Genomic DNA, 26,081 nt, shown 5'->3' with positions numbered 1-26,081 from the left:
ATGCATTGCAAACATAATAAGAGTTGATTGTATTGAGATAGTGTTTCACAAAATTTAAATCTTCATACAATCATGCAATTGCCGTGTTTTTGATTTTGTATTTGCTTAATAGTGATATTTCAATGTCTTCATTCAGGTTTCACTTGTTTACTTATTGTAAGAAACAAATGGTTTATATTTCCGTTTCATAACAACCCTCATCATTAGTACTTACATTAGCATCATCATTTTTATGAACGCCATCATCGACATCAGCTGCGATGTCCACACTTATTAGAAATTGTGTTATGTGTTTTTCATATTCTATTGGTAAATATGAGTGTTTTCTGTTTTCAACTGTATTTAAATCAAAACACGCGGGTCAGTTAAATGACTCACACTTTCCTTGGATTAACTGGTTTTCAAATATTATGTTCACATACTTATGTCAGTATAAACTAACACCATTCCGCCTTGAATCACATACAGTTGTAGTAAAAAGAGTAGTAGTAGTAGTAGTAGTAGTAGTAGTAGTAGTAGTAGAAGTAGAAGTAGTAGTAGTAGCAGTATAAATAGTAGTAGCAGTAATAGTAGTAGTAGTAATAGTAGTAGTAGTAGTAGTAGTAGTAGTAGTTGTAGTAGAAGTAGTAGTAGTAGTAGTAGTAGTAGTAGTAGTAGTAGTAGTAGTAGTAGTAGTAGTAGTAGTAGTAGTAGTAGTAGTAGTAGTAGTAGTAGTAGTAGTAGTAGTAGTAGTAGTAGTAGTAGTAGTAGTAGTAGTAGTAGTAGTAGTAGTAGTAGTAGTAGTAGTAGTAGTAGTAGTAGTAGTAGTAGTAGTAGTAGTAGTAGTAGTAGTAGTAGTAGTAGAAGTAGTAGTAGTAGTAGTAGTAGTAGTAGTAGTTGTTGTTGTAGTGGTTGAAGTCGTAGTTGTAGTACATGCAGATGAAGTCGTAGAAGTGCTGATTATTTTATTATCGAACATTGATATTGTCAATTATTCGCACAATGTTATCTTTGTCTTTGCAAGAGGTCACTGCAATACAGCATTTATAAGCCGAAAGCGACAGATAAAGACCATGATCCGATACGTATCCTATCGTGTGACGGTCGTAATGGTAAGGACATAGTAGGTTAAGTATACGGTTACCAAACAATTTTTACTATTTATGTGTTTCATATATATATATATATAAGTTTGCCTGTTTTTTTCCCATTCTGTATAGTGTCGCCGTGTTTTTCACTATTACTGACATTTTTCATTTTGTGTAAGATTATCGAATACGTTATGGCATATATGTTCTCCAGGCTAATTATGAGTTGTGAACTAATAAAATTAAAACCTTATCGGGCTGATAATTAGGCTATATGGAAATCGCTCATAATTATCCATATTTGTTTTCCGGGAATGGTCCCACTATATTACAGTTTATTTGTTTGCTGTGCCAAATAAGGAACATGATTTTTTTTAATGTTAACTTACTTAACATTTTAATCTGGGTTTTTTATCGTATGTGTTTTAAATGACACTTATTGTTTGTTAATATTAAACTTTGTCTGTTTGATTATTCGGTTTGCATTAGCATTTCAGGCAACATAAGTCATAGATTAATTTAACACAAACAAGAACATGCTTATCACTGACTTAGTTTCAGTCAAAGCTTATATTTCAACTTTAGTACCGTTAACTATTTCTAGTGTGCGTACTTCACTTGCACATGCAGTACAGAATTTAGAGTTAAAAACTAAACAATTTGCAAGTAGCATAAAGCGGCTTGTTAAGAAAATGTTCGATGAAGGAAATGCAACATACACATTACAGTTGAAATAAGAAATATTTAATAACGAAACAACAACACTGAAAGTTATATCATATGCAAATCAACACTATAGATATTAATAACAGCACATGACATGCTTATCATGAAACACATGCTGAAGCATACACCGCTTCATACTTGTAATCTGATAATTGTGCGTGAACATGTTAGCTATCTATCTCAATGTCATTTATCAAGTTGAGATATTGAATTACTAACTACAAGAAGTACACATATCTGTCAACAATAAAACGGGTTAAATTTTTGGCTTAGAGAAAATTAATAAACATTTATTCAAACGTTCATATTACCTAGTTTCTAGTTTTTTTTATCAATCACCATAAATAAAATGACTTTATTCATATGTATTACTTGTGCTCACATATCAAACATATATAAGCACAAAACTCGATACAAATGCTTGTACGCTGATGTCCCTTTGTACATATTTCATTACTTTAACAAAACATCTCGCAAACAAATTGTACATGGAAAGGATTGAAAATACAAAAATTACATTAGTTATTTTAGCTGCAATTCATTAACAATTCACTTAGACTACACAACTGAAATTTATATTAGAGCATTATCTCGAAATTTAATACTTTTCACATAAATCAAATACATTCACCTATTCACACACATTGAAATGTCTATTCCAAAAGACGTATACGTTATACGATACATCCGTTTATGCGTTCGAAATATCGTGGGTTTTGATAAACCTTTACATTTAAATTATTTGAATGTTAATTATAGATATAAGCCATGACATTGATCAAGTAAATGTATAAAATCGCAGATATGGATTGACGACGGATTCATGTCCATCCCTAACAGCAATTTTATCAAACGTGTTATTGAAACATATACCAAACGGCCATTCTGTTTGTTTCTCTAAAGGAAGAGATCTGATATGTTGTCCACTAGGACTGATTTGATGTATGGTGAGAGGATAGGATGTCACATACACATTGCCACAAGGATCAAAGGCAATTTGACGTGGGCCAACAAGATCTCGGTGCTTATATTCAAATACTGTTTCTCCATTTAGGTTCAATGCCACTTATTTGTTGTTTAAACAATTTGAAATTATTAACACGAGATTATGCGCATTAAAATTACACAAACTAAATGTCGATAGTGCACACTCTTTTATTTCCAAGATATATATATATATATATATATATATATATATATATATATATATATATATATATATATATATATTGCAACAGCCAGCCTCAGTTTGTGTGACAAAAAGACTTCAAACTTTAGAACTATAAACTTTGATTCCTCTAAACATTTTCTAAAATTAAAGCTTAGTTACATAAAGAACAAAACAATTTCGTATCTTATTTTGATATTAAAAACCTTACTGACTGATATCAACTTGAATGCATTTTTTGTATATTTTATTATTTCTAGCGATTGTGAATGCAAATATCAATGAAAGTTCCATTAACAACAAACTAAAACTAGAGTTGAATTCAAACAATTAGCTCACCATGTTAGGATTTTAAACAAAAGCATGAACTGATTGGATTTAAAATCGGATTATGAACGATCATATATTTTATTTTTTGACTTCGTTTATGGCATTCAAATTTAGGAATCAACTGATACAGAAAACAGACAAGATGTATCTAGGATGGTCATACTTGTAAATAAACACACTGGTGGTATGATTATTGGCATTGTCCCATTACACACTCATTGTTTCAGTCTCAGGACACGTTCGTCTTTGAAGTGAAGTTAAATGAAGTTCACATTATTAATTGCATGCGTTCAGGTCACATTATTAATTGCATGCGTTTATGTGTGACTATATTTATCAATGGATGTTTGTTTTGCAAAAAATATAGGGCGATGCAGAGAATGTTTTTGTACGATATTCATGATTGAAGAAGTTTTTTATGTAACGCTTTTTACACTATTTTCATTAAATGTGGAACAACTTGCGGTATTTTGGCATATGATTTGTATGGTGATTTCCGCGGAGTTCTTTCTGAAATACCTGTTAACTCTGCCGTGTTCTTCTTGAATGATTGGAGCCTTTATGAGTACATTCGTTCACCGACCCCGTGTGTCATATAGCTGAGAGTTTGATTATTGCAAGAGTCCCGTATAATAATATTGTGAAAGTAAGTCATTGAGAATATGTGAAAGATTGATAACAATGCTCGTAGGGATCGAAAACAAAATAATACACATCTAGGAATTGAACCCAATGAATACTGTTACATATGTATACTTAATATGAGAAGTATAAGAAATAAAAAACGGTTTTTATACATATTTTGTGTTGAAAAGTCCCACTAGCAATACCAAGTGTGTGTATTATTATGTCTGTTTTTAAAGATTTGTCACTAAGTTATGCATGTCACTTTTCCAGAGTCAACGTACTTTGGCCCCCTGTGACTTCTTTGTGATCACACCTGTTCAATTTCTTTAAATTACAAGTATTTACAATAGGTTTACTGGTACCTCAGTACGTATACTTTTTCATTTGTAGTTATTATTTCCATTTGTTTGTGAACAACTACGTAAACGGTATTGAAGATCATACCTTCTTTCAGTCTATTAAGACACAACTAAACGTTACAACACATGTTTATTTAAATGTTTTGAAATACACGAATCTACTATCATAGGTATGTTTTCTGTATATCAAGCTGATATTATCAGCAGCTAATTGCTACCTAGAATTATCCAGTGATGATTGAATCACGCGTGTCACCTATCACTCACAAGATGCGATTGACACATTTGAGGACACTTCAGCCAAGGTCAATAAATTTAAATAAACTCTTGTTTACATCTATTGATTAAAATATATTTAGTTTTGAAATATATGGTTTTGTTTTCGCAAATAGCACGATACTAGACTTTGTCTGAAGAGTAACGTAACAATCCTTACTGCGAGTTCATGAAAATTGAGCCGTAACGTTATTATGAAGTTTTTCACTAGGTTTTATATTTTGGGGTCAGCGTGTCATTTGTATACTGCAAATCAATGAATCGACTGAATATCCATGCACAACATTAAATGCTGACTTGGCTAATATGTTGCAACCTTTATCTGAATATCACATGTTATAGAAAAGGACACCTTGATTTTATCATTACACGTTCTATTAATTAAATATCTCAAGCACAGATACTATTTGAATTATCTTATGTTTAGGTCACCTCGTCACATGAATGATCGCATGTTTTAAAATCAACTGATATGCATATACAGGTTAAATGCTCGGACGTCAACAACACGTGTTTGGGGTTTTATCCGTATTTATCTTGATAAAGTCTATTGACGAGTGCTTACATCATTTATTTATCTCAAACTAAGATAGTTGCAATATAGATTGCCATTTTATCAGCCAAGTTACATATTTAATATAAAGCAATCTTCTGACTATGAGTTTTCATACTCTGCATTGATTGTAGGGCGTATGTAAACAGTACCAATTACAATAAAGTGCCAGTAAATGTCTTAATAAGATCATACGTTTAATCATGCCATAGTAAAACACCCAACGATCCTTAAACAATATATGTGAATAAAGAAAGTTCATATACATTATAAGGAGAGAAGTTCTGAATTACCCTGCTAGTTTTTCAAACTCAATTAAAAGTCAGTAAACAAGATGGATCACACATAACTTAGAGTCAATAAATATAAGTCTTCAAGTAATGATGTTGCACCTCTAGATTTACAATAAACTATTATTAATAATCTTGAAGTTCAAACTAGTCTTTATGACAAAGGTGATGATTGTGGTTTATATTATGTTATTTTTATTTTTTGGAAGGTACTGTCCAACAATTGATACCAATAAATCCATAATAAGCGCACCCATAGGAGTAAAATTGTTTTCTTTTTAAATGCTATATATACTTATTATTCTTCAACATGTTTTAACACAGCTGTTTATGTGTGCCATACATGTGTGTGTATTGTCTTTATATTATAACTTTATTGTGATATATACGTACATATGTGGTTCACAATTATTGTGCAAATTGCGACAATTTTGATTCAAGTGTACACTATTTCACATCTCAATGTCAAAGAAGAATAAATTGTATCTTTTAAACATTCTTAGCAACAAAGCACCCTGAATAATGTTTGTTTTCATTAGTCTCCGAGTGCAAATACCTTGATTTTCAATAAAAATTGTATATACAATTATGCAGATGCCATTTTGGGAAGAAAATGACCGCCATGTTATTATTTTTGGTGGCTAACGGTTTTTGTTTGGAAAGAGCACATATTAAGGTACATTCATGGAAAATTTGGTGCTTGCTTACAAGTTTGCAAGATTTTGCTGATAAATGAACCTAAATCCACAAGCTATAGTAAAGTAACATGAATTATGTTACCGTGTATTTTTATGTAATTTTGGTTAATTTTAGTATCTGCAATGTAAATATGAAAACAGTGCTTTTGTTTTCTTAAACGATTGATTTCAACGTGCCAGTGATTTTGATTGCAAAAGTACAGCTTTTGAAATTCTATTTAGTTTACATAATGTTGAGAGATTATTTTAAAAACAGCATGTGCGTAGACGTTACTGCTTTAACAAAATGCTTTGAAAAAAACGTGCTTTCTGAATGAATCATATAGAAATGGATTAATATACATGATTAATATATTTTAACAGGCTTTATCATAAGCTAAGGCTTCACAGATTAATGATTTGTGATGTCTTATATATTTGATGAATGAATTATTTTTAACTCACTTGCGCAACGCGCAGAGTGAGTTCTTGGGCTCGCCTTTCATCGTGCGTCGTGCGATCCTTTGGTAACCACCTTTAATATTGTTTAATCTATCCGGCCTGCTGCATATGTACCTCATCAGAGCTGGAAACAAACATTTTATTGGCACTGATGACCATTCATTTTCCTATTGTCTAAAAAATTCACTAATGTCGGAAAAAAGTCTGAACTATAGAGGTTCTCAATTTCACACGCTGGTTAACAGCAAAACTTTTAAGTTACGCGCCACATCAGTTTGTTTCTCGAAAAATGGGCCATATCTTCGTTTGTACACAAAGTATCCTAACCAAAACAAAAGGTGAGCGAAAGTGAGCAAGGTTTTATCCTTCGTGTAGTTATTCTGTTGAGAGTAACGGGAGACACAAGTTAACATGTGTTATTTGTTTGAATGCAGCCGCAACTCGCTTGTAACGAAAAGTTCCAACGCAAAATAGGACGCTGCGCAAGTTTACATGATGGCTAACAAACACCAACACTTTGAGTGTCGCGCGACGAAAGTTAATGAAACGGGTCCATAAGTACAATTGTGTCGAAAACCTGCGAAACAAACTATACAAGTGCGGCGGCGAAATATGGTAAGTAAGTTACGAAAGTGTAAGCACCCTAGTAGCAATACTTTTCGAGTTACGCGCGACACAAGTTTAATACACAAAAATGTAATGTTTGCTAAAATAACCACGGTTATTTTGAAAAAACGAAAACAAATTGTTGGTTGTTAAGTTTTTAAGTACACTAGCAATTCGTAGTAAGAATTTATATTCGTTTGTCATATATTTTGGTTAAAATGCCTTTCTTTCATATTGTTAATTTTATAAATCACCATGTAAATAATTATGTCGAATTTATTTATAATGCTGCTTTTCAACGATAATTGCAAATCCGTCAAACCTTTTAAACTGCAATAAAAATTCAAAAGATGCGTGATGTAGAGACACAGAATTTGCATTTGCACCTTGAGGTCCAGGGTTCGAACTCGAGTGAAGGCACCTTTTTGTTAATTGTTATCGTTGTCATTGTAATTCTAATTATTACAAACGGAAATATTACAGTTTTGCTACATTGAATACCATCTAATGCATATACGTAATCCTGTCAACCATTTCCTTATAAAAAACAATAAGATTAATGAAAAAAGTGCTTGTTAAGTGCATAAAACTCGTGTTATTATTAAACGCCAGCAAAAGAAAAATGTAAGAGTAGTGCATGTTTTCCGTCTGGCCTTTTGTGCGGCCTTCGGTTACTTTTCCAGGACTTTACTCAGAGGGATTTATACGAAACTTCTTATGTAAATAGATTTCAGTTAAAGGACGGACAGAGTTCAATAACTTTTAATAATAATAATTACATGAGTATTGCGCTATTAATTGTTTAATAATTAAGCATCTTAATTGATTTTGACACATTAACGAAATGACTCACATATTTCCATCTAAATCTAATTAATTAACCAGACTTAGCAAAATTATACAAGCAAAGGTGTTTATTTCGGAGTTGGGGTGGTGTAGGGATGAGCTGGGATTTAAGTTTTTTGATGGAATTTCTTGCGTATTTCACTCATATCACGGAGGTCAGTTAACGTTTGTACATTTGTCCTGGTTCAGGTGGCACCCCCGTGTTAAGTGCTCATGCTTTCGCAGTGAAAATAATTTCTAAACGAATTCCCCAAACAATTATGTTGCCGGTTCAGGAATAAAAACACATGATTCTCCTGTTCGTAGTCCAGCGATCTTCCATCGTAGCTAGCTGACATATATTTTTATATATTTCACGATGCTGTTCTTAGTAAGATATATCTGCTTAACTAAAGACTTGAATGAACTCATCCAACACGGACACCATGATTTGATTTTCACTTTTATGTTCAGAGTTGTAACGAGATGAGCAACTTATATTTTGGATTGTAAATCGATATAATATTTGCGAAAGTAAATAACATTGAAACACCCGACACAAAAATAAGTTGCCTCATACGGTGGACTGTATTACGCCAGCAAAACAAATACAAACGAGTGTTCATTTATTGCGGAAGCCGGGTACAAGTTATGAGGTATCAACATATTATCGTGCCACGATCATTTTGTTACAGCACGATTCACTAGTGTAATAGCTTTCATAGCTTTAAAGTCCCAATAAATGCAACCTACATCACCTTTCGGTACTATGATATCATGGACTATTAAATAGTTTTAAAACACAAATAGTTAAGTATAATAATCGTTAAAATAGCATATCTTGTTCAAACCTTACTGCTCAGGAGTTGGTTATCGTAAGACAGGTATATGTCACCATACACTAAATACATTGGTTGTGTCAAAGTTCAGGAATTATGTATGATAAGCTTTATTTTGTAATTAAGTATATTTAAAACAGTCGATTGCAATGACTAAGTATCGTATGATACATTAAAACTATTGTTTAATATGTTACACACAATATATTGCAAACTAATAAAGAAGCACTCATCGACGGAGTGGTTTCGCCAGAGACTACCTTTAATTCTTATTTTTCACGTTTGAATCGATCGCATTCTGTATTAATATTAACGTGGGTCAACGCATCACTCTGGATTAGCAGACGATTTATTCCATACATCAATATGAAGGAGTCCGGAGAGAGCCGATGTATCACGATTGATAACGCATACCACGTCGTACTCAGGCAAGTGTGAATACGCTTGGTATTTTTCCTACTTTCGATTTAGACTATAAATAGGCGATTATGTTTCAATGAGCGTGCATTTTTGAATCAGACAGCCGCACTAGAGGAATATGTGTATTGCAGAGACTGTTAAAACCACTGTGTGAAAAGATTTAAGTTATTTTTAAGAATAATAAGAACACAATGTATAGCAGTAATCGCGTGTGGATTGTGATGTGCAAACATGCGCATAACATAGTATGTACTTATTATATCAGGGGAACTAGCAGCTATACATGGTTCAAAATGTAGTTACATTTGTTCTGTAACACAGTAAGTGTCCCAGTCGATCGATATACTGATGTGTATGCACATGCCAGGTATTTGATTTAGCATATAAATACGGAGGTGAATCCGTTAGACTTTGCACAAAAATGTCTGTCAAACAGTACTTATGCGGTCCATGTTTGGAGGAGAAAGGCGAAATAGAAGGCGTTGTGTATTGTAAAGAATGTGAAGAACCACTTTGTGGAAATTGTAAACATGATCATGCAAGGATAAAGGCTTTAAAACTCCACAAGTTGTGTGACCTTTCGGATGTGCCTCCCCAGGAGATACAAGAACTTCTGAAAAGATTGATTGCATGTCCAAATCACGAAACAGAAAGGGTGGTTCACCTTTGTAAAGACCACGATGTAACATGCTGTAATACGTGTGCTTTGGCTGAGCACAGAAAGTGCGAGACACTAAAGGTACTGGCTGATATAAAAGTGGATTGTACCGGATTGAAGACAATCTTGCATGACTTGCAACAGCAAGGCGAGAGTCTTTTGGAACATGAACGCACACATGAAGAATTGGTATCTGAAATAGAAAATAAAGCGATGTCATCACTACAAACTATTAAACAGAAACTCTTAGACATATACGCGCAATTTGAGAATGAAGTGCTATCATCTATTGCTGATAAGAAGAAAGTTATAGGAGAAAAAATAAAAACAAACAACGAAAAGGCACGTCAGTTTTTGAATGCCATTGAACAGCAGTCAACTTATATTGAACAAGTTGAGAAATTTGGAACGAATGAACACGTTGTTCTCCTGCAGCGCCAGCTTGAAAAGAATTCGGTATGTCGATTGAAATCAACCGTAGGTGAATTGGATAAAAGAAGAAGCAAATCTAGCTTTAAATGTGTTGAGGATACCTCTTTTGATCGTTTACTGTTAGAGGTTAAGAATTCCTTGCGAATAGAAGACTGCACTTGTGATGTTAGTGAGACAGGATCCGATACTGATAATAGTCAATATAAGCCATACACGAAGCGAATTTTACAGCTTCAATGTACTAAAGATTTAAGTACTATACCCTTGTTTGACAAGGAAAAACGTCCTGACGCGCGTTCATGTATATGGATAGATAAGAACATCGTGATAGCTTTACACGAAGTAAATGCGTTGCTAGTGATTGAGGAAGATAGTAATTTTGTATTATCAAAATTCATTTGTGACGTTACTCCTTGGTCAGTTTCTAAGACGGGTCCGACGGACATGGTGATTTCTTTACCATGTGCAAGCAAAATTGCATTTGCACAACTACGTTATGGAAATGTGCACGTAATTACAGAACTGAAAACAAGAATCCCGTATCACGATGTAACTAGACATGCCTCACTCAACCAGTACATATGTATGTCAAATAACAGGGGGCAGATCGATATTCTTAATAATAACGGAACGTTGCTTCGTGAAATCAATATAAGCTCAGAAATAAAAGAGTTTGTACCATCGCCAGTAAGTTTGTGTAATTTTAATGCGCATAATCGTGTGTTAATAATTTCAAATTGGTTGAAGGAAACATTAACGGCATTGAACTTAAATGGAGAGAAAGTATTTGAATATAAGCACCAAGATCTACTTGGCGCACAGCAAATCGCCGTGGATCCTTGTGGCAATGTGTATGTGACATCCTATCTTCTAAGCATACTTCAAATCAGTCCTAGTGGACACTATATCAGAACTCTCCCTTTAGAGAAAAAAACAGACTATCCGTTTGGTATATGTTTCAATAACACGTTTGATAAAATAGCTTTGAGTGGTGGAGGTAATGACCTCGATCCATATCTGGGAGTTTATACATTTACTTGATCAATGTCATTGCTTATATCTATAATTAACATTCAAATAATTCAAATAGAAAGGTTAGTCAAACCCCACGATATTTCAAACGCATAAACCCATGTACCTTATAATGTATACGTGCTTTGCAATGTGCATTTTAATGTATTGGAATAAGTTAATATATTTCGTTTATTTGAATAACATCCAATTGCAAGCTGTTGCAACAGTTTGAGATTCTGTGATATAGTCTTAGTGAATTGATAATGAATTGCAGCATACATAAATAATGTTATTTTTGTATGTTCAGACCTTTGCCTGCATTCTTTTGCGATATGTTCTGATAATTACATATTCTAGTAAGGGACAACAACATACTAGTATCTGTATTGAGTTTTGTGCGTATATGTGTGGTATGTTACTACACGTATTACATAAGCGTACATTCAGATTATTTATACAAATTAATTTCAAATACTAAAAACTAGTTAATATGAATGTTTGAATAAAAGTTTGTTTATTTTCTCATAGCCAAACATTTAACCTGTTCTATATTCACAGATATGTGTACTTATTGTTGTCAGTCATTCAATATCTCAACATGATAAATAACATTGAGATAGCTAACATGTATAAACTTGAGTTAGCTTACATGTTCACGCACAATTATCAAATTTCAAGAATGAAGCGGTGTAAGCTTCAACAATTGTTTCATGATTCAGCATGCCATGTACTGTTATTTATGTTCATTTAGTTTTGATTTGCATATAACATATATTTCAGTGATGTTGATTCGTTATTTAAAAAAATCTCATTTAAACTGGTATCTGTATCTTGTATTTTCGTTATCGTCAATTTTCTTAACAAGCCGCTTTATGCTACATGCAAGTCGTTTAACTGTTAACTCTAAATTCTGTACTGCAAGTGTAATACACACATGGGAAATAGTTTAGGGAACTAACGTGGAAATAAAAGCTTAGACTAAAACTAAGTCAGTTATATGCATGTTGTATGTGTTCAATTATTCTATGTTTATGTTACCTGAGATGAGTGAGTGATTTTATGTGAATTTTTTATTTTGTGTTCATGTGACTTCATTTGAGTTCTCTTAAGTATTACGTCATACATTCGACAAAAACAACTCTTTGTCCGTACACGATATAGCTATTAAGAACTGCTTCTATTTTAAAAAAGGAATCTCCAATCATTCCCAAAATATGTACAGGTAAATAGACCTTTTCAAGGCCATTTTAATGTGATCTGTTCACATTTTTTTGGATGTAATTTAAACAAAAGTAAAACAAAGTATTTTTTCTGATGATTGAGGTCTGTTTTTTTAAATCAAGTTGATAAGCCCACATAACAGAAAATAATACTAACACATTGAAAAATCAATTGGATAAGCCAGCACATCAACTTAAAAGAAAATCACAATGAAAATTAAAATTGAATTTGATAAGCCGGCATAACAGAAAATATTTAAAAAAAATCAAGTGTATTGTATTCAAAACGATTTATATAATTATGATTCCACGTTTTCTTAAGGTTTCACAAAAAAGGTAGAATGTCTTCTCAATGTCTACACTTATTTGGACAATTTGTTCGTCATAAATAAGAGCATCTACTTGCACACCTTCGCAACACGTTTAAGCCGTAAGGTCTATTGTAGTTTTAACAATGAGATGTAATGACTAGCTGTATTGGTAAGCATCGGTGGTTCAGTGGTAGAATGCTCACCTGCCAGCGGGCGGCTCGGCTTCGATTCCCGGCCGATGCACAAAATTTTAAAACTCAAATAACGATAAATTATCAGATTGTAATAGAAAATAGGGATGTTAATCGATTGTTAATTGTGTTATTATAACAAATATTGTAAATGTATCTTTAGTTCAGAAATCGGAATTTGAAGTATCGATTTCTCATTTCATTTTTTTTCGATAAAATTATGTGCGTTTAAATGTTATTGTTTGTTGTTTACTTTCGAAATAGTTTTATGTGTAAATACACAAAGACGCTAGCGGAAGTTATCGTACCGTTTCTCATTTTCTCATTTTCATATTTTACTACCGTACATCAATTCAATTGAGCGGTTGTTGTTTTTTTTGTTATCTTGTTTATATTTTCTTATTTGTTTTAAATGTGGCATAATAAATATAATATATGGTTGGTGACTTTTGTTTAAGTGGTTGTGGTGGGTTTTTACAAGGACATTATTTTCATGCAACTTTCCCCACATTCATACAAGAATTAGAATTACATATAAGTGCATTAGAGATGTTGACCATTGTAGTGTGTGTACATCTATGGCATATGACATTTAGTAGATCCTTTAAATCAGTTGATTCTATTCGTAATTATGTAAGTGGAGTTCGTACCATGCATCAAATCCTTGGGTTTTCTTTTGATAAAGTAAGTCAATTCATACTGAATCTAACCTTTAAAGGCGTTTCTAGAATGCTAAGTCATCAAGTTAAACAAGCTTTACCAATATCTCCAGAACTTTTGCTAAAAATGTATGCGGTACTAGATAGTTCTGACATAAACTCGTCAGTTTTCTGGTGTTTATTTGTTTTTGCTTTTTTTCTTTTAGCTAGAAAATCTTATTTAGTTCCAACAACGTTACAAGACTTAAAAGATCATAAATTCTTATTGAGGGGTGATGTTTTGATTGAACAGCATAAGCTTCTGGTTAAAATGAAATGGACTAAAACTATACAATTTGGACAACGTGTACTATGCAGTCCATTAGTAAGAGTTAAAAGTTCACCATTATGTCCAATGGCATCCTTTAAGGATATGATAAGTAAAATTCCTGCTGGACCTGGATCTCCTCTATTTGTATTGAAGTCAGGAAAACCAGTCACATATAACATGTACTTAAAAAAGTTGCGTAAAATTCTATCAAAATGTGATGTAGATCCAAATTCTACTCACTCTTTTAGAAGGGGCTTTGCTTCCTTTGCATTCAGATTAAATGTATCAACTGATAAAATTTAGCTTTTAGATGACTGGTCTTCAGACGCTTATAAGAAATATTTGCATATGTCTTTAGAAGACAAAGTGGACATTGCTAATTTCATATCGGAACATATATAATAACTTGTTGATAGTGTATATATGTAAATAATTGTATTGTTTTTCATAGAAATTAGAATGGACTGATTCATTGATCAGTGATATAAAGGCAGTAGGTAAGAAATTGCATGTTGTCATTGTTTGATTATTTATGATCATCTCTATATATTGTTTGTTATTGTTGCTTTAATTAGCACGCTTTTGCTTATTTCAGTATATGTCGCTATTACTTAATTGTGTTGCTTTTCTTGTATTGTTTGTTTTTGTGTGTTTGGCATTTTGTTGGCGTTTGCATGAATATTCTATGAATTATTACATGTGAATTATAATTGTCTTAAATGAAATTGTATGTATGATCAATTTATCTATTTGATTTACATTACTTCTTGTTCGATTTGGTAATTCAATTATGATATTATTTGAATTAATTTCGCTGTGTTACAAGGCCAAATAAAATTTGACTATCATTGGAATTGTTATTTATTGTATTTATTACTATATATATATAATTTATCAACGATTAAAACTTAAGGAAAGAAAATGGCTAATTTTAATCTCGAATTAAAATGTTTAATGTATGACGCAAGTTAACTCTGGTTTATAGTTGTCACGTGGCTTTTCTAATAATAGATTTCTGAGCGAAGTTAACCTTTTTATGATTGGTTGATTTGTAAACTCGAGCGCACGGTTTTTTTAAGATTGTTTTATACTTGTTTTATGTAAGCGTTGAACACACAGCTTTACAAAATTTGAATTTCCCAGTCCCACCCTCCCAATTAAAAGTTGTTTTGCGTGAATCATTTTATAGAATAGGTCATTGTGAGATAAGAGAAATGATAATTTGTTATTGCTTACTAATTTGCTTGTATATTTGTTTGTGTAGTGCTTTGCATTTATGAAATTGTCTGTTTATTTACATATTTAATATTTGTTTTCAGCTTGAATTGTTATTAAGATATTGTATAATGTTTAATGCAAGGAATGCTTGAATTATGCTTTGAATGTGTTTGCATGAATATTCTATGAATTATTATAATGGTTCTAGAGTCAGATATAATTTCTAATTCTCCTGCTATAAATAAATTTAAATCTAAACTTTCAAATGTCATGTTTTTGCTCACAAATTCATATCTTAGATATGTGTGTGGGTATCTTTGGGAGTGTTTAACTTTATCGTTAGATGTAATTGCATTGCCTGACTTTTTACTTTTAACTTTCTTGACTGACCGTTTTGAACTAATATGAGATATGTCTGAATTATAGCAAGAATCTTCATCAGAATACACAGACTCTTGTTCTGAATAGTTATTAATAGATTCCTCCATGTCACCATCTGATTCAGATTCATCTATTAGACCCAGCTTTGATATTTGCTTTTTAACTTTATTTCTAAGCAATTTATCTTTTCTCAAGTCATCAATTATAATTGTATTTCCATGATCACTCTTTTTACTACTTTTACTTTTAGTTTTATCGTTAGAAAGTATTTCTATTTTACCCTTTAGTGATTCGATCTTCGCCTTCTGTTTTTCTAATTGCTTTTTGGTTTCATGGAAATCCTGTTGTTTGCGTAGTTTTTCTTCTTGTTTCTTGAGTTTTTCAATTTCTTTTTTCATGGAAGAAAGCTCATCTTCATCTATGTCATCGTCCTCTAGCAACTGGAGGACGCCATGTTTGTTTACTTCTGCTGCTGTAGCCTCTAATTGTGTTACTTCGGTCGACTTTTCTATTTTTAACCTTTGTTCGCCCGTGTCCGCCATCCCAGAAGTGTTAAATTTCTTATAGTCGATCGTTTTTGTGTCCCTCTTTGAACGATTACTCATCTTTATTCCCAATACGAGCTTTTTAACGTCTTTGGTTTCGGGTTTATTATCCCATCACACCACAAAGTAGTTTAACCGGACGTCGTATCCGCACCATGCAATGTTCGTGGTTAGATGTCGATTCGCATCGTATACATTTCTCAATTGTTCATTATTTAAAAACACACACATTTATAAAACATAATCGATTATTTACACAATGAATAAAGTCACAGTGCGTACTTCACGATCTATTTGATAGTTACATGATTTTAACGATTTTTAAGTCCATTTTATACTGTACAATTAGGTAAATGAGGATGTCAGCAATCTCTACTTGACAAAAGATTCCTGTCTCGAAATGTTCCTCCAATTTAACACAACTTCCGATCGTCAACAATTTCGGAAAATTCAAATTTTGTAACGCTGTGTGTTCAACGCTTACATAAAACAAGTATGAAACAATCTTAAAAAACCCGTGCGCTCGTGTTTACAAATCAACCAATCATAAAAAGGCTAACTTCGCTCAGAAATCTATTATTAGAAAAGCCACGTGACAACTATAAACCAGAGTTAACTTGCGTCATACATTAAACATTTTAATTCGAGATTAAAATTATCCGTTGGTGACTTTTGATATAAACCTCGCCTTTTCCTATCAGCATCGCCCGATATCACATGATATCAAAAGTCACCAACCAATTTCTCTATAGCACACAAAAAAATTACTATTCCTTTGTAGGGACCATTGGTACAACATACTTTGCGGAAATCGAAATATTATCAGGAGCCTAGGAAATATTCGCTAGCAATTGGAGATAAAAGCAGGATCATACATTGTTGTTCGTTTACATCCCATTATTATACGAAGATACTAGATTACAATTAATGATGAATCATCTCGTCTTGAGTACATTTCAATAATGTTGAAAACCTAGATTCATGCTTCAAATTAATTAAACATGAATAATTGTGTCGATTCTAATCACTATTAGAGGCGATTTTAAGTGCACATCTCTACTTATAATAAAGTAATTTAGATTTTCAATCCAGACTGCCGATTTCTCACAGCGATGCAGCTTTATATTTTGCATTAATTTTACAACTACACTAGACATTAGATTGCATTTGTTGTTCAATATTCAATTTAACAGCCAATGTATTCAACTTATTTGAAGAAATCAGTTTTGATCAATCTATATTTTATTATACCCGGTTCAAGAAAATAAAGTGGGTTTCAACATAGAGTGATTGTCAACCGAACTAAATAATTTAAGATAATATCGACCCCTGGGTGCAAAAAGGTACCATGCGACATTGAAATTAGAAGGCACATTGTACCATTTTGCACCAATGGGACGATATGTACAAGTATATTTTCAATCTGCTTTTTACATTATCACGTGCTAACCGTTTTACGTGGATTGCAATGCTCACTTAGATTATGGTATTCAGTCAATCTTCCATTTCTTGCTTTACCAGAAATATGATATATAAATAGCGAACATGTTCACCAATTTCTTTGTAAGTCTAAGAGCATAGTTGTTACAACGAAGTAGGAATAAAATTAATAGCTACTGTTATTACAAACTCACTCCAGACGTCGACTATTTACATGGCAATAACTACAATATTAGTTTGTGCATTTCTTTTTACACAATGTGCATGCTCGAAGTTTGCATTTCTTAAGGAATTAGTTCAAGAAGTATTGCAAAAGATGTGAAACAGCTTTAACGAATAGTGTTTATCTTACTTCACGTTTCATTTGTTGAAAAATGTATTAGCTATAGTATATATTCCAATTAATTAGTTATTTCAACAATAGCCATGCATTTTTAGGGGCGCATGTCGTGGCGGCGCGTGTATTTGTGGTTCTTTGTTCTGGCGTGTTGAGGATTTTTTACCCGCCAACTGGCCAGAAACGACAAATAAGAGGCGTATTTAGAATTATTATAAAGTATTAACAAAGAAGATACAGCGTAACTTTAAGTATTTCAACAACGAACCTTCAAATACTTTGTACGAAGCACCGCCAAAGCATTTTAATGTAACACGATATATTGAAAAAACACTTGTCGTTTTTAAGAATTAAGAACATTTAACGAAAATCGTCAACTTAACAAGGATGTTGTGTTATACCGAAGGGCAAATATTGTTTAGCTGTTGTTCATATAAATTACAATTTTCCTAACGGCCATAAACACACTGTCTACGACAAATACGCCTACGACTTTGAACTAGGCATTTGCTAGCACGACTATTGTCGTTCTATACAATAAACGTGTTAGATCCATACATTCTAAAACCGATTAAATCATAAACATATCTGATTGATAACAAGGCACTCGTAGATTCAACTGGAAATCAAGACTCGGTTATGAGTAAAATTTAGATAATAGAAGTATGTTACAAGGCGACTGACTGGACATGGTTTTATCATTGGCAAAGCCATTTAGCACCTTTTAGAGGTGCGTGAAGTTGGCTCGCCGCTCGACGTTCGACATTAGCTCAACATTAAAATTACCGAATGTCAAGCTGGCTCGGCATTCAAGCTCGACATTCAGTTCGACATTCGGATATAGTGTTGTACAATAATGTTTGAATGTCGAGCTGGCTCGGCATTCCAGCTCGACATTCAGTTCGACATTCGAATATAGTGTTGTACAATAAATTTTGAATGTCGAGCTGGCTCGGCATTCCAGCTCGACAGTAAGTTCGACATTCGGGTATAGTGTTGTACAATAATTTTTGAATGTCGATCTGGCTCGGGCTTCCAGCTCGACATTCAGTTCGACATTCGGATAAAGTGTTGTACAATATGTTTTGAATGTCGAGCTGGCTCGGCATTTCAGCTCGACATTCAGTTCGACATTTGGATATAGAGTTGTACAATAATTTTTGAATGTCGAGCTGGCTCGGCATTCAAGTTCGACATTCAGTTCGACATTCGGATATAGTATTGCATGCTTATTTTCGAATGTTGAGCTGGCTCGGCATTCCAGCTCGACATTCAGTTCGACATTCGACGATGAGGGACGACCGATGGACAATCGTTGGCCGTCCTTCGGTCGTCCGTCGTCCAACCATCGGTCGTCCATCGGTCGTCAATTGGTCGTACATTGGTCGTCCATCGGTCGTCCATCGGTCGACCGTCGTACATCGGTCGTCCCTCGTCGTCGGTCGTCCGTTGGTCGTTCGACGGTCGTCCGTCGGTCGTCCATCGGTTGCCCCTCGTTCAACAGTCGGTCGTCCATTGGTCGTCTTTCGGTCGTCCATCGGTCGTCAGTCGGTTGTCCATCTGTCGTCCATCGTCGTCAGTCGTCCGTCGATCGTTCATCGGTCGTCCATAGTCCAACAATCGGTCGTCTATCGGTCTTTCATCGGTCGTACCTCGCCCAACCGTCGGTCGTCCATCGGTCGTCCCTTATACGTCCTTCGGTCGTCCATCGGTTGTCCCTCTCTCGTCCGTCGGTCGTCCGTCGGTCGTCGGTCGGTCGTCCATCGGTCAGCTCGATATTTTAAAATAATTGTGCAACATTATAACCGAATGTCGAACTGAATGTCGAGCTGGAATGCCGAGCCAGCTCGACATTCAAAATTAATTGTTCAACATTATCTCCGAATGTCGAACTGAATGCCGAGCTGGAATGCCGAGCCAGCTAAACATTCGAAAATAAGCATACAACACTATTTCCAAATGTCGAACTGAATGTCGAGCTGGAATGCCGAGCCAGCTCAACATTCGAAAATAAGCATACAACACTATATCCGAATGTCGAATTAAATGTCGAGCTGGAATGCCGAGCCAGCTCAACATTCGAAAATAAGCATATAACACTTTATTCGAATGTCGAACTGAATGTCTAGCCGGAATGCCGAGCCAGCTCGACATTCAAAAATAATTGTACAACATTATTTCCGAATGTTGAACAAAATGTCGAGCTGGAATGCCGAGCAAGCTCAACATTCGAAAATAAGCATACAACACTATATCCGAATGTCGAACTGAATGTCGAGCTGGAATGACGACCCAGCTCGACATTCAAAAATTATTGTACAACACTATAACCGAATGTCGAACTAAATGTCGAGCTGGAATGCCGAACCAGCTCGACATTCAAAAATTATTGTACAACACTATATCCGAATGTCGAACTGAATGTCGAGCTGGAATGCCGAGCCAGTTCGACATTTCGGTAATTTGAATGTTGAGCTAATGTCGAACGTCGAACGGCGATCCAACTTCACGCACCTATTATTGTTTGCGGTATTTATTTGTAAAACGAACAACTCAAAGTGAAGTTATTAGTAGAAACAGTTGCAGTTCGTTACCAAATTAATTCTACCAGCTACTTACTATGTTACACATGTGGATGCAAAAACGTTTATATCATGGAACATCGCAAACAATAAGAAAGAAATGGTGTGTTTATTACTAACTGCTTTATTTGTTTAAATGTTTTCAGATGTAGTAGTTGGAATCTGATTCATGTATGCTATATTAAAACAGTATACAGTACGTAGTTATGCGCTTTGCCAAATGACATGACATGACTTCGCTGAGTTCTTAAATTCGTGTATGCGATTCGATTTCTCCTTTTTTATTTTTATAGTTCTCATAACAGTTTAAATGAATAGACGCCTGTGTTCAAATCAAAATAACTTACGGTAACTGTTGGTTAATGCAGCGATAACAACGGTTTGTCGTTACAATGCTTTTCAGCAATTAGATGAATGCGAAATTAATCAAACCACGAGAAGCCAGCCTTTCATAATGGACATTGGAAACTCTAAAATAAACTATATCTAATTGACGAAGTTTTGTTGCAAAAGTGATTTATATGTCAACACAACTTCAGCTATTAGAGCAGATGTATAATGTTTGAGACTGTAATAAATTGAAATGGATAAAAAATATGTCCAAATGCTGAAAATCAAACCCGACCGTCACATTTGTATTAAAGCACTGAACCACCGATGTCTTTTGTTAAACTTGCATCACAAATATTCATTCGTCGTTGAACGAAAATAAATGTTCGGTTATTGAAGTTACGTTCACTTGCAATACCAAAACGCCGAAGACTTTGAGTCTGCAATACATGACGTCTGCATAAGCGTGTACATGATTTTACTTTTAAACTTAATAGTTCCACTTATAGCATCAAACAACTATGTACGCACTTCCGCCAAGTATATGAATTACATTTGACGTCTCTAAAAATGTAAACACGTATAAGAAATGTAAGCAATACGAAAGCGGCGTCACCTGCGCGATCTTTGCAAATTAGTCGTTTTGATGTGATGGTGAACATAAGTCAGACAATTTCTTAACCATATACTGATAAAGAGAAGTGAAAAGCTATCAAGACATGTTCTAAACTTGGGAATTCGAAATAGTTAATAGAGTTGAAAAACAACACACCTTAGTTTTACTATAAGCATCTATCTACACCAATACTTTTTAAGAGTGAACATGTCTCAATATGTCCTGCTAAGGCTAAACGTTTGTAGATTCAACTGGGACTAAAGATATCAACTCGTAAGTTCGTAAACATGCGTGTGAGAAAGAAGGCTTTAACATCTAGTTTGTATCACTTAATACTTGGCTATATTTATAGTGTTTGGAATCAACTAAATTTGGAGCAAATAGTAGGAACTACAGGTAGTTACAAAACGGATGCTGTAGCGCCGTTAAATGTCGCATCGCCGTTATATGTCGCAGGCTACGAGATTTTTCGCAACGTTGACGATAAATGTCGCAGGGACGATAAATGTCGCAAATCCTACTGACGATATATGTCGCAACTTTAACGATAAATGTCGCAAAAATTTCAACTGCCGATGTATGTCCCTACATTAACGACAATTGTCGCACACCTTTGTAAGTCATGTTAAAATGAAAAGTTGAAGTAAAAATGACTAAAACTTTCAGGTTAGATCTAGATTAACAGGCGATGTTTATTTGGGCCGACTTCCACCAGAATGGTCAGTTTTTAGTTAGTATTGTCCGACATTTTCAGTTGTGGTCAGTATTGTCCATGATTGTCAGCTGCGGTGAAGATCGACCGAAGCGGTCATATTTATTCATTTCGACCAAAAACGTTAAGTTGTAGTCAAAAATGACAAAATCCTTGTTTTAAATTGGTCGGAAAAGCGAGCGGCCCGTAGGTTTTTGCTTTGGGTTTAAGGCCGTTTCGACAAGTTTGGTTATATAAGGTCAGCCTGACAGGAACCTTCTGGGTAGTACAACATGTGAATGCCTCGGTATTTCTGCTGGAGACTGACAGCTTTGCCATCTTTGAATAAACGATAGAAGGCGAATATTCTTGGATAGAATCATCGATCCAGGATCACACCGGGACCTCTGGTCCCAACCTCTGTGCTCAGCTCTTTGGGTAATTATGGGGCCGGCAAAGGAAAATGCCTTTCTATGAAACTGCCAGGAATTACGGGTTCTCTTCTTAAACGGGTGGTCGTTCGGGTTCAGCTGCGCAATGCATCAGATAATAAACCCATAATCAAGTTATCGCCGAATACGGCTCAGTTAACTCTGCGAACGGCTTTACACCCAACGTCAGTAATCAGGCTCAAATGACAAGTCGGCCGTAATTACCAGTTAACCGAACATGCTATCCGATTTTCCTACCTAAATTTGAAGAAAGGCTTGCACTAGGGTATGTGTCCATTCAATATTCTTGTACGGCGATAAATTAAGTTCAGTAGCTGAAAAAAGTCTCTTAAGCGACACATACATTAATGTTGTCATTGACAAAAATAAGATACAAACGACAATTCTTCATAGCAATCGGAATATATTATGTCATTTTTCTTAATTCCATTTATGTTAATTTCACCAGATGATTTTCCAATATTCACAGTTGTGAAACAAAAGTGTCGTTTTGGTGTTCCCCTGAACATTTTGGGACCTTGGGCGGATTTAGGAGGGTGGTAGCGGCGTGCGTCCCACCCCCCTAAAATCAGCCAAGAATTCTTTGTATTGAAATGTGCATATTTGGGGCCTTAAAATCGAATGCCATGGGTTGGTTAACCAAAAACAATTGCCTGCGGCGCATGGAATTGGATATCATAAGCTACTATCAACCGTTTTAGGGTTGTCAATTTTTCACTACAGTATCCACCCCCTGTAAAACTTGACCTACGCCCCCCCCCCTATTCGAAAACCTTGGAACCGCACCTGATTTGATGTCACAAACATGACATAACAAATTGACAGATGTCAGATGTCAGCCACAGTACTAAAGTCTTATTGCTAACAATCATGTTTGATAGACGATTCCATTTATTTAAAAAATGCCAGCAAAATGAGATCGTCCATCCGGTTGACATTTTGTTTACACTATTCATGTTTCTACAAGATGCGAACACGATTCGCGATTATTATTAAATTGCATGAAGTCTTCTTATCCAACAGTTGACTTATCTGGGATTTCATTTTGGCACACTTACTAGAGAAAGAACCATGAAGACAGCGATGCTGATTTTGAGGTAATTATTTGTATTATTTGTTTGATTTTAGTAGGGCATGACTATACGATTGCTCGTGTGATTAAACCATGGTAACTATAGCATACCTTTATATACCCTGAATTAATAAAAAGCTTTGCAAAGTCATATACATAAAGTAAACGTCATTTGCATGGCCTTTGTTGGTGAATTTTGACTTTTTTTTTAATGTTAAAGAAGATATTTTAATTTTTAAAGGCGATTACAAAAATAAAAAACAATGACGCTAAAAATTATTTTTGTTGTCAAAGGCAAACATTTTATTTCTTCAAAACGTAGGACACGGGTGCAATATTATTGGTTGTTCATTTTCTTGTATCTTTAAGACTTTGCCAATAGTCTTTAAACGCAATATTCAAATTGGTACATAAATCCCGTCTATTTACTAAATGGTTTAAATATTGTTAAAAAAATGCATTTAGCATGAAAAGTATATGTATCAGAAAAACGTATGATTGTCGCAACTAGTATTTTCCTTTTAACATCGAGACCAGGACCGATTTCATTATCTATTTCCTATTTGGATTCAACATGCTCTAATAAAGTTTATATGCGAAAATTAGAAATCTTAAATTCAGAAAAAGAACGTCTTTGCATCGCCTGCTTACTCCACGGTGAAATATCACTGTTCTATGGCGAAATATATTTTAATTGATGAATGCATATATTGTAATTATTTAATTTTCTAGCGGAAATTTTGCGACATCCATGACGTCAAATCAAAAGCCGTCGACGTCGCAAATTAACGTATCGCGAGCGTTAAAGGGCGACTACTCTAAATGAATTTGTCGGAGCAGAAGTATAATGCTGCCACTGGACTGAATACTTCTAGTTTTTTCATTGGCTAATTTAATGAAGCGCATGCGCCGTCGCAATTCATTATCACGCGCTCTGTATTAAATAAGCCAATGAAAACAATAGATAGTATTCACATCGGAGGCAGAATTCGACTTCTGCTCCGACGCAATCATAAGAGTATTCGCCCTTTGATTCAGTGCGCATGGCTCGCGATACATTAATTTAAACAATACTGTTAAATGTTGAGATAAGGTGGTACGAGAGTCAGCCCAAAAGCATCTAGAGTGTTTAAATCATTATCAAAGTACTTGACGAATTTACTTGACTTTTTGTCCATCCATCGTATTACCAAATGCTTATTATATGTGCGACCGCATGGTGAAAATATGTTTCGCTTGCTATGGAATCAGGGAACGCACAATTAAGGTCTCATATAATCGGCCGGTGCAGGTCAGGGGAAATGACGTTTTAATTGTCAGCAGTGTACTTTTATGTCAACCTTAGTAAACAGTGAGCTCTATTGCTTGTTGATAAAGGTCTTATGATAAAGATTGAAATTCCCGTATTTTGCAATTTGGTTTTTCGAAAAAAAGGTATTCTAAAAATATTACAACAGTTTAACGTTGATAAACATATTAGTAAAAGCAATAAGATAATAGAACCGTTAACGGAGTTGTAGTTTATTGTTGATAACTAACATAATATTAATGCTTTATTTCAGGTTGATACGTTTGCTGTTACCTATTATGATGGCGCTAGCAAAGGGCTGGAGGACGCGCGGGCTAATGTCCGGTACGGAGTATAGGATCATGTTCGAAGCGGTATCGGAAGGCACCTATCATGTACCGGTTGCAGAAAGGAAACCCTTAGAACGATCTACACTGCAAAGATCTCACAGATACAAATAGTTTTATTCGATTGAAAATAATCGACTGTACTATAAGGGAAAAGAGCTTTTGTGTGAATCAAAATGCAGCAAAGTTATAACTCATAATTACCATAAAAGTAAAGGCATTGGTGTGAGAAGGTTATATCATCTGTTTAAACGAAGATATACTGGAGTTTCAGAGGCAAAGATAAAGCAAGTTATTTCTAAACTGCCGGATTATCAGAAGAGAAATGCAAAGTTTTCGAACAAAGCCCCTCTAAAGCATGTGTGCAGCAGTTCTGTGCACGATATACTTCAAATCGATCTCGTCGATATGCAGAGACCTGCAGTTATATACAATAAAGAAAAGTGTAAATCCATTCTAAGCGTAATGGATATATTTAGTCGGTTTGTGTGGTTACGAGCCATACCTAGCAAATCAGCCGATGTAATCACTAAACATTTGAGTCGCATATTTGAAGAATTCGGTAAAACAAAAACAATTCAGCATGATAAAGGACGTGAATTCGATGGGGAAGTAAAACGGTTGTTAAAAGTTCTAAATATAAAGAATATCAAAAGTCGCCCTTATCACCCTCAAAGTCAGGGGAAAGTTGAAAGGATGCATAACACAGTGAAACAAAAGATTGCATACGATTTGACGCATGCGAATAGCTTTGGTATAAAC

The 26,081-nt window shown here is 34.4% G+C and overlaps 2 protein-coding genes across 2 annotated transcripts in view; one reads left to right on the top strand and one right to left on the bottom strand.

The window, feature by feature from the left end:
- The window catches only part of LOC127840004 (sodium-coupled monocarboxylate transporter 1-like), a 639,226-nt gene that overhangs the window by 133,303 nt on the left and 479,842 nt on the right, over positions 1-26,081 (bottom strand). The window lies entirely within an intron of this gene.
- The window catches only part of LOC127837264 (uncharacterized), a 289,076-nt gene continuing 272,595 nt past the window's right edge, over positions 9,601-26,081 (top strand). Inside the window, exon 1 of the mRNA XM_052364190.1 lies at positions 9,601-11,409. Within this exon, the coding sequence (XP_052220150.1) occupies positions 9,647-11,356 (1,710 nt within the window). The 5' untranslated portion in view covers positions 9,601-9,646 and the 3' untranslated portion in view covers positions 11,357-11,409. The remainder of the gene's footprint in view (positions 11,410-26,081) is intronic.

The sequence above is a fragment of the Dreissena polymorpha genome, chromosome 7, assembly GCF_020536995.1.
Source record: "Dreissena polymorpha isolate Duluth1 chromosome 7, UMN_Dpol_1.0, whole genome shotgun sequence".
NCBI lineage: Eukaryota > Metazoa > Mollusca > Bivalvia > Myida > Dreissenidae > Dreissena > Dreissena polymorpha.
Note: the sequence above shows the minus strand (reverse complement) of the source record. Positions and strands in the feature narration are given on the sequence as shown.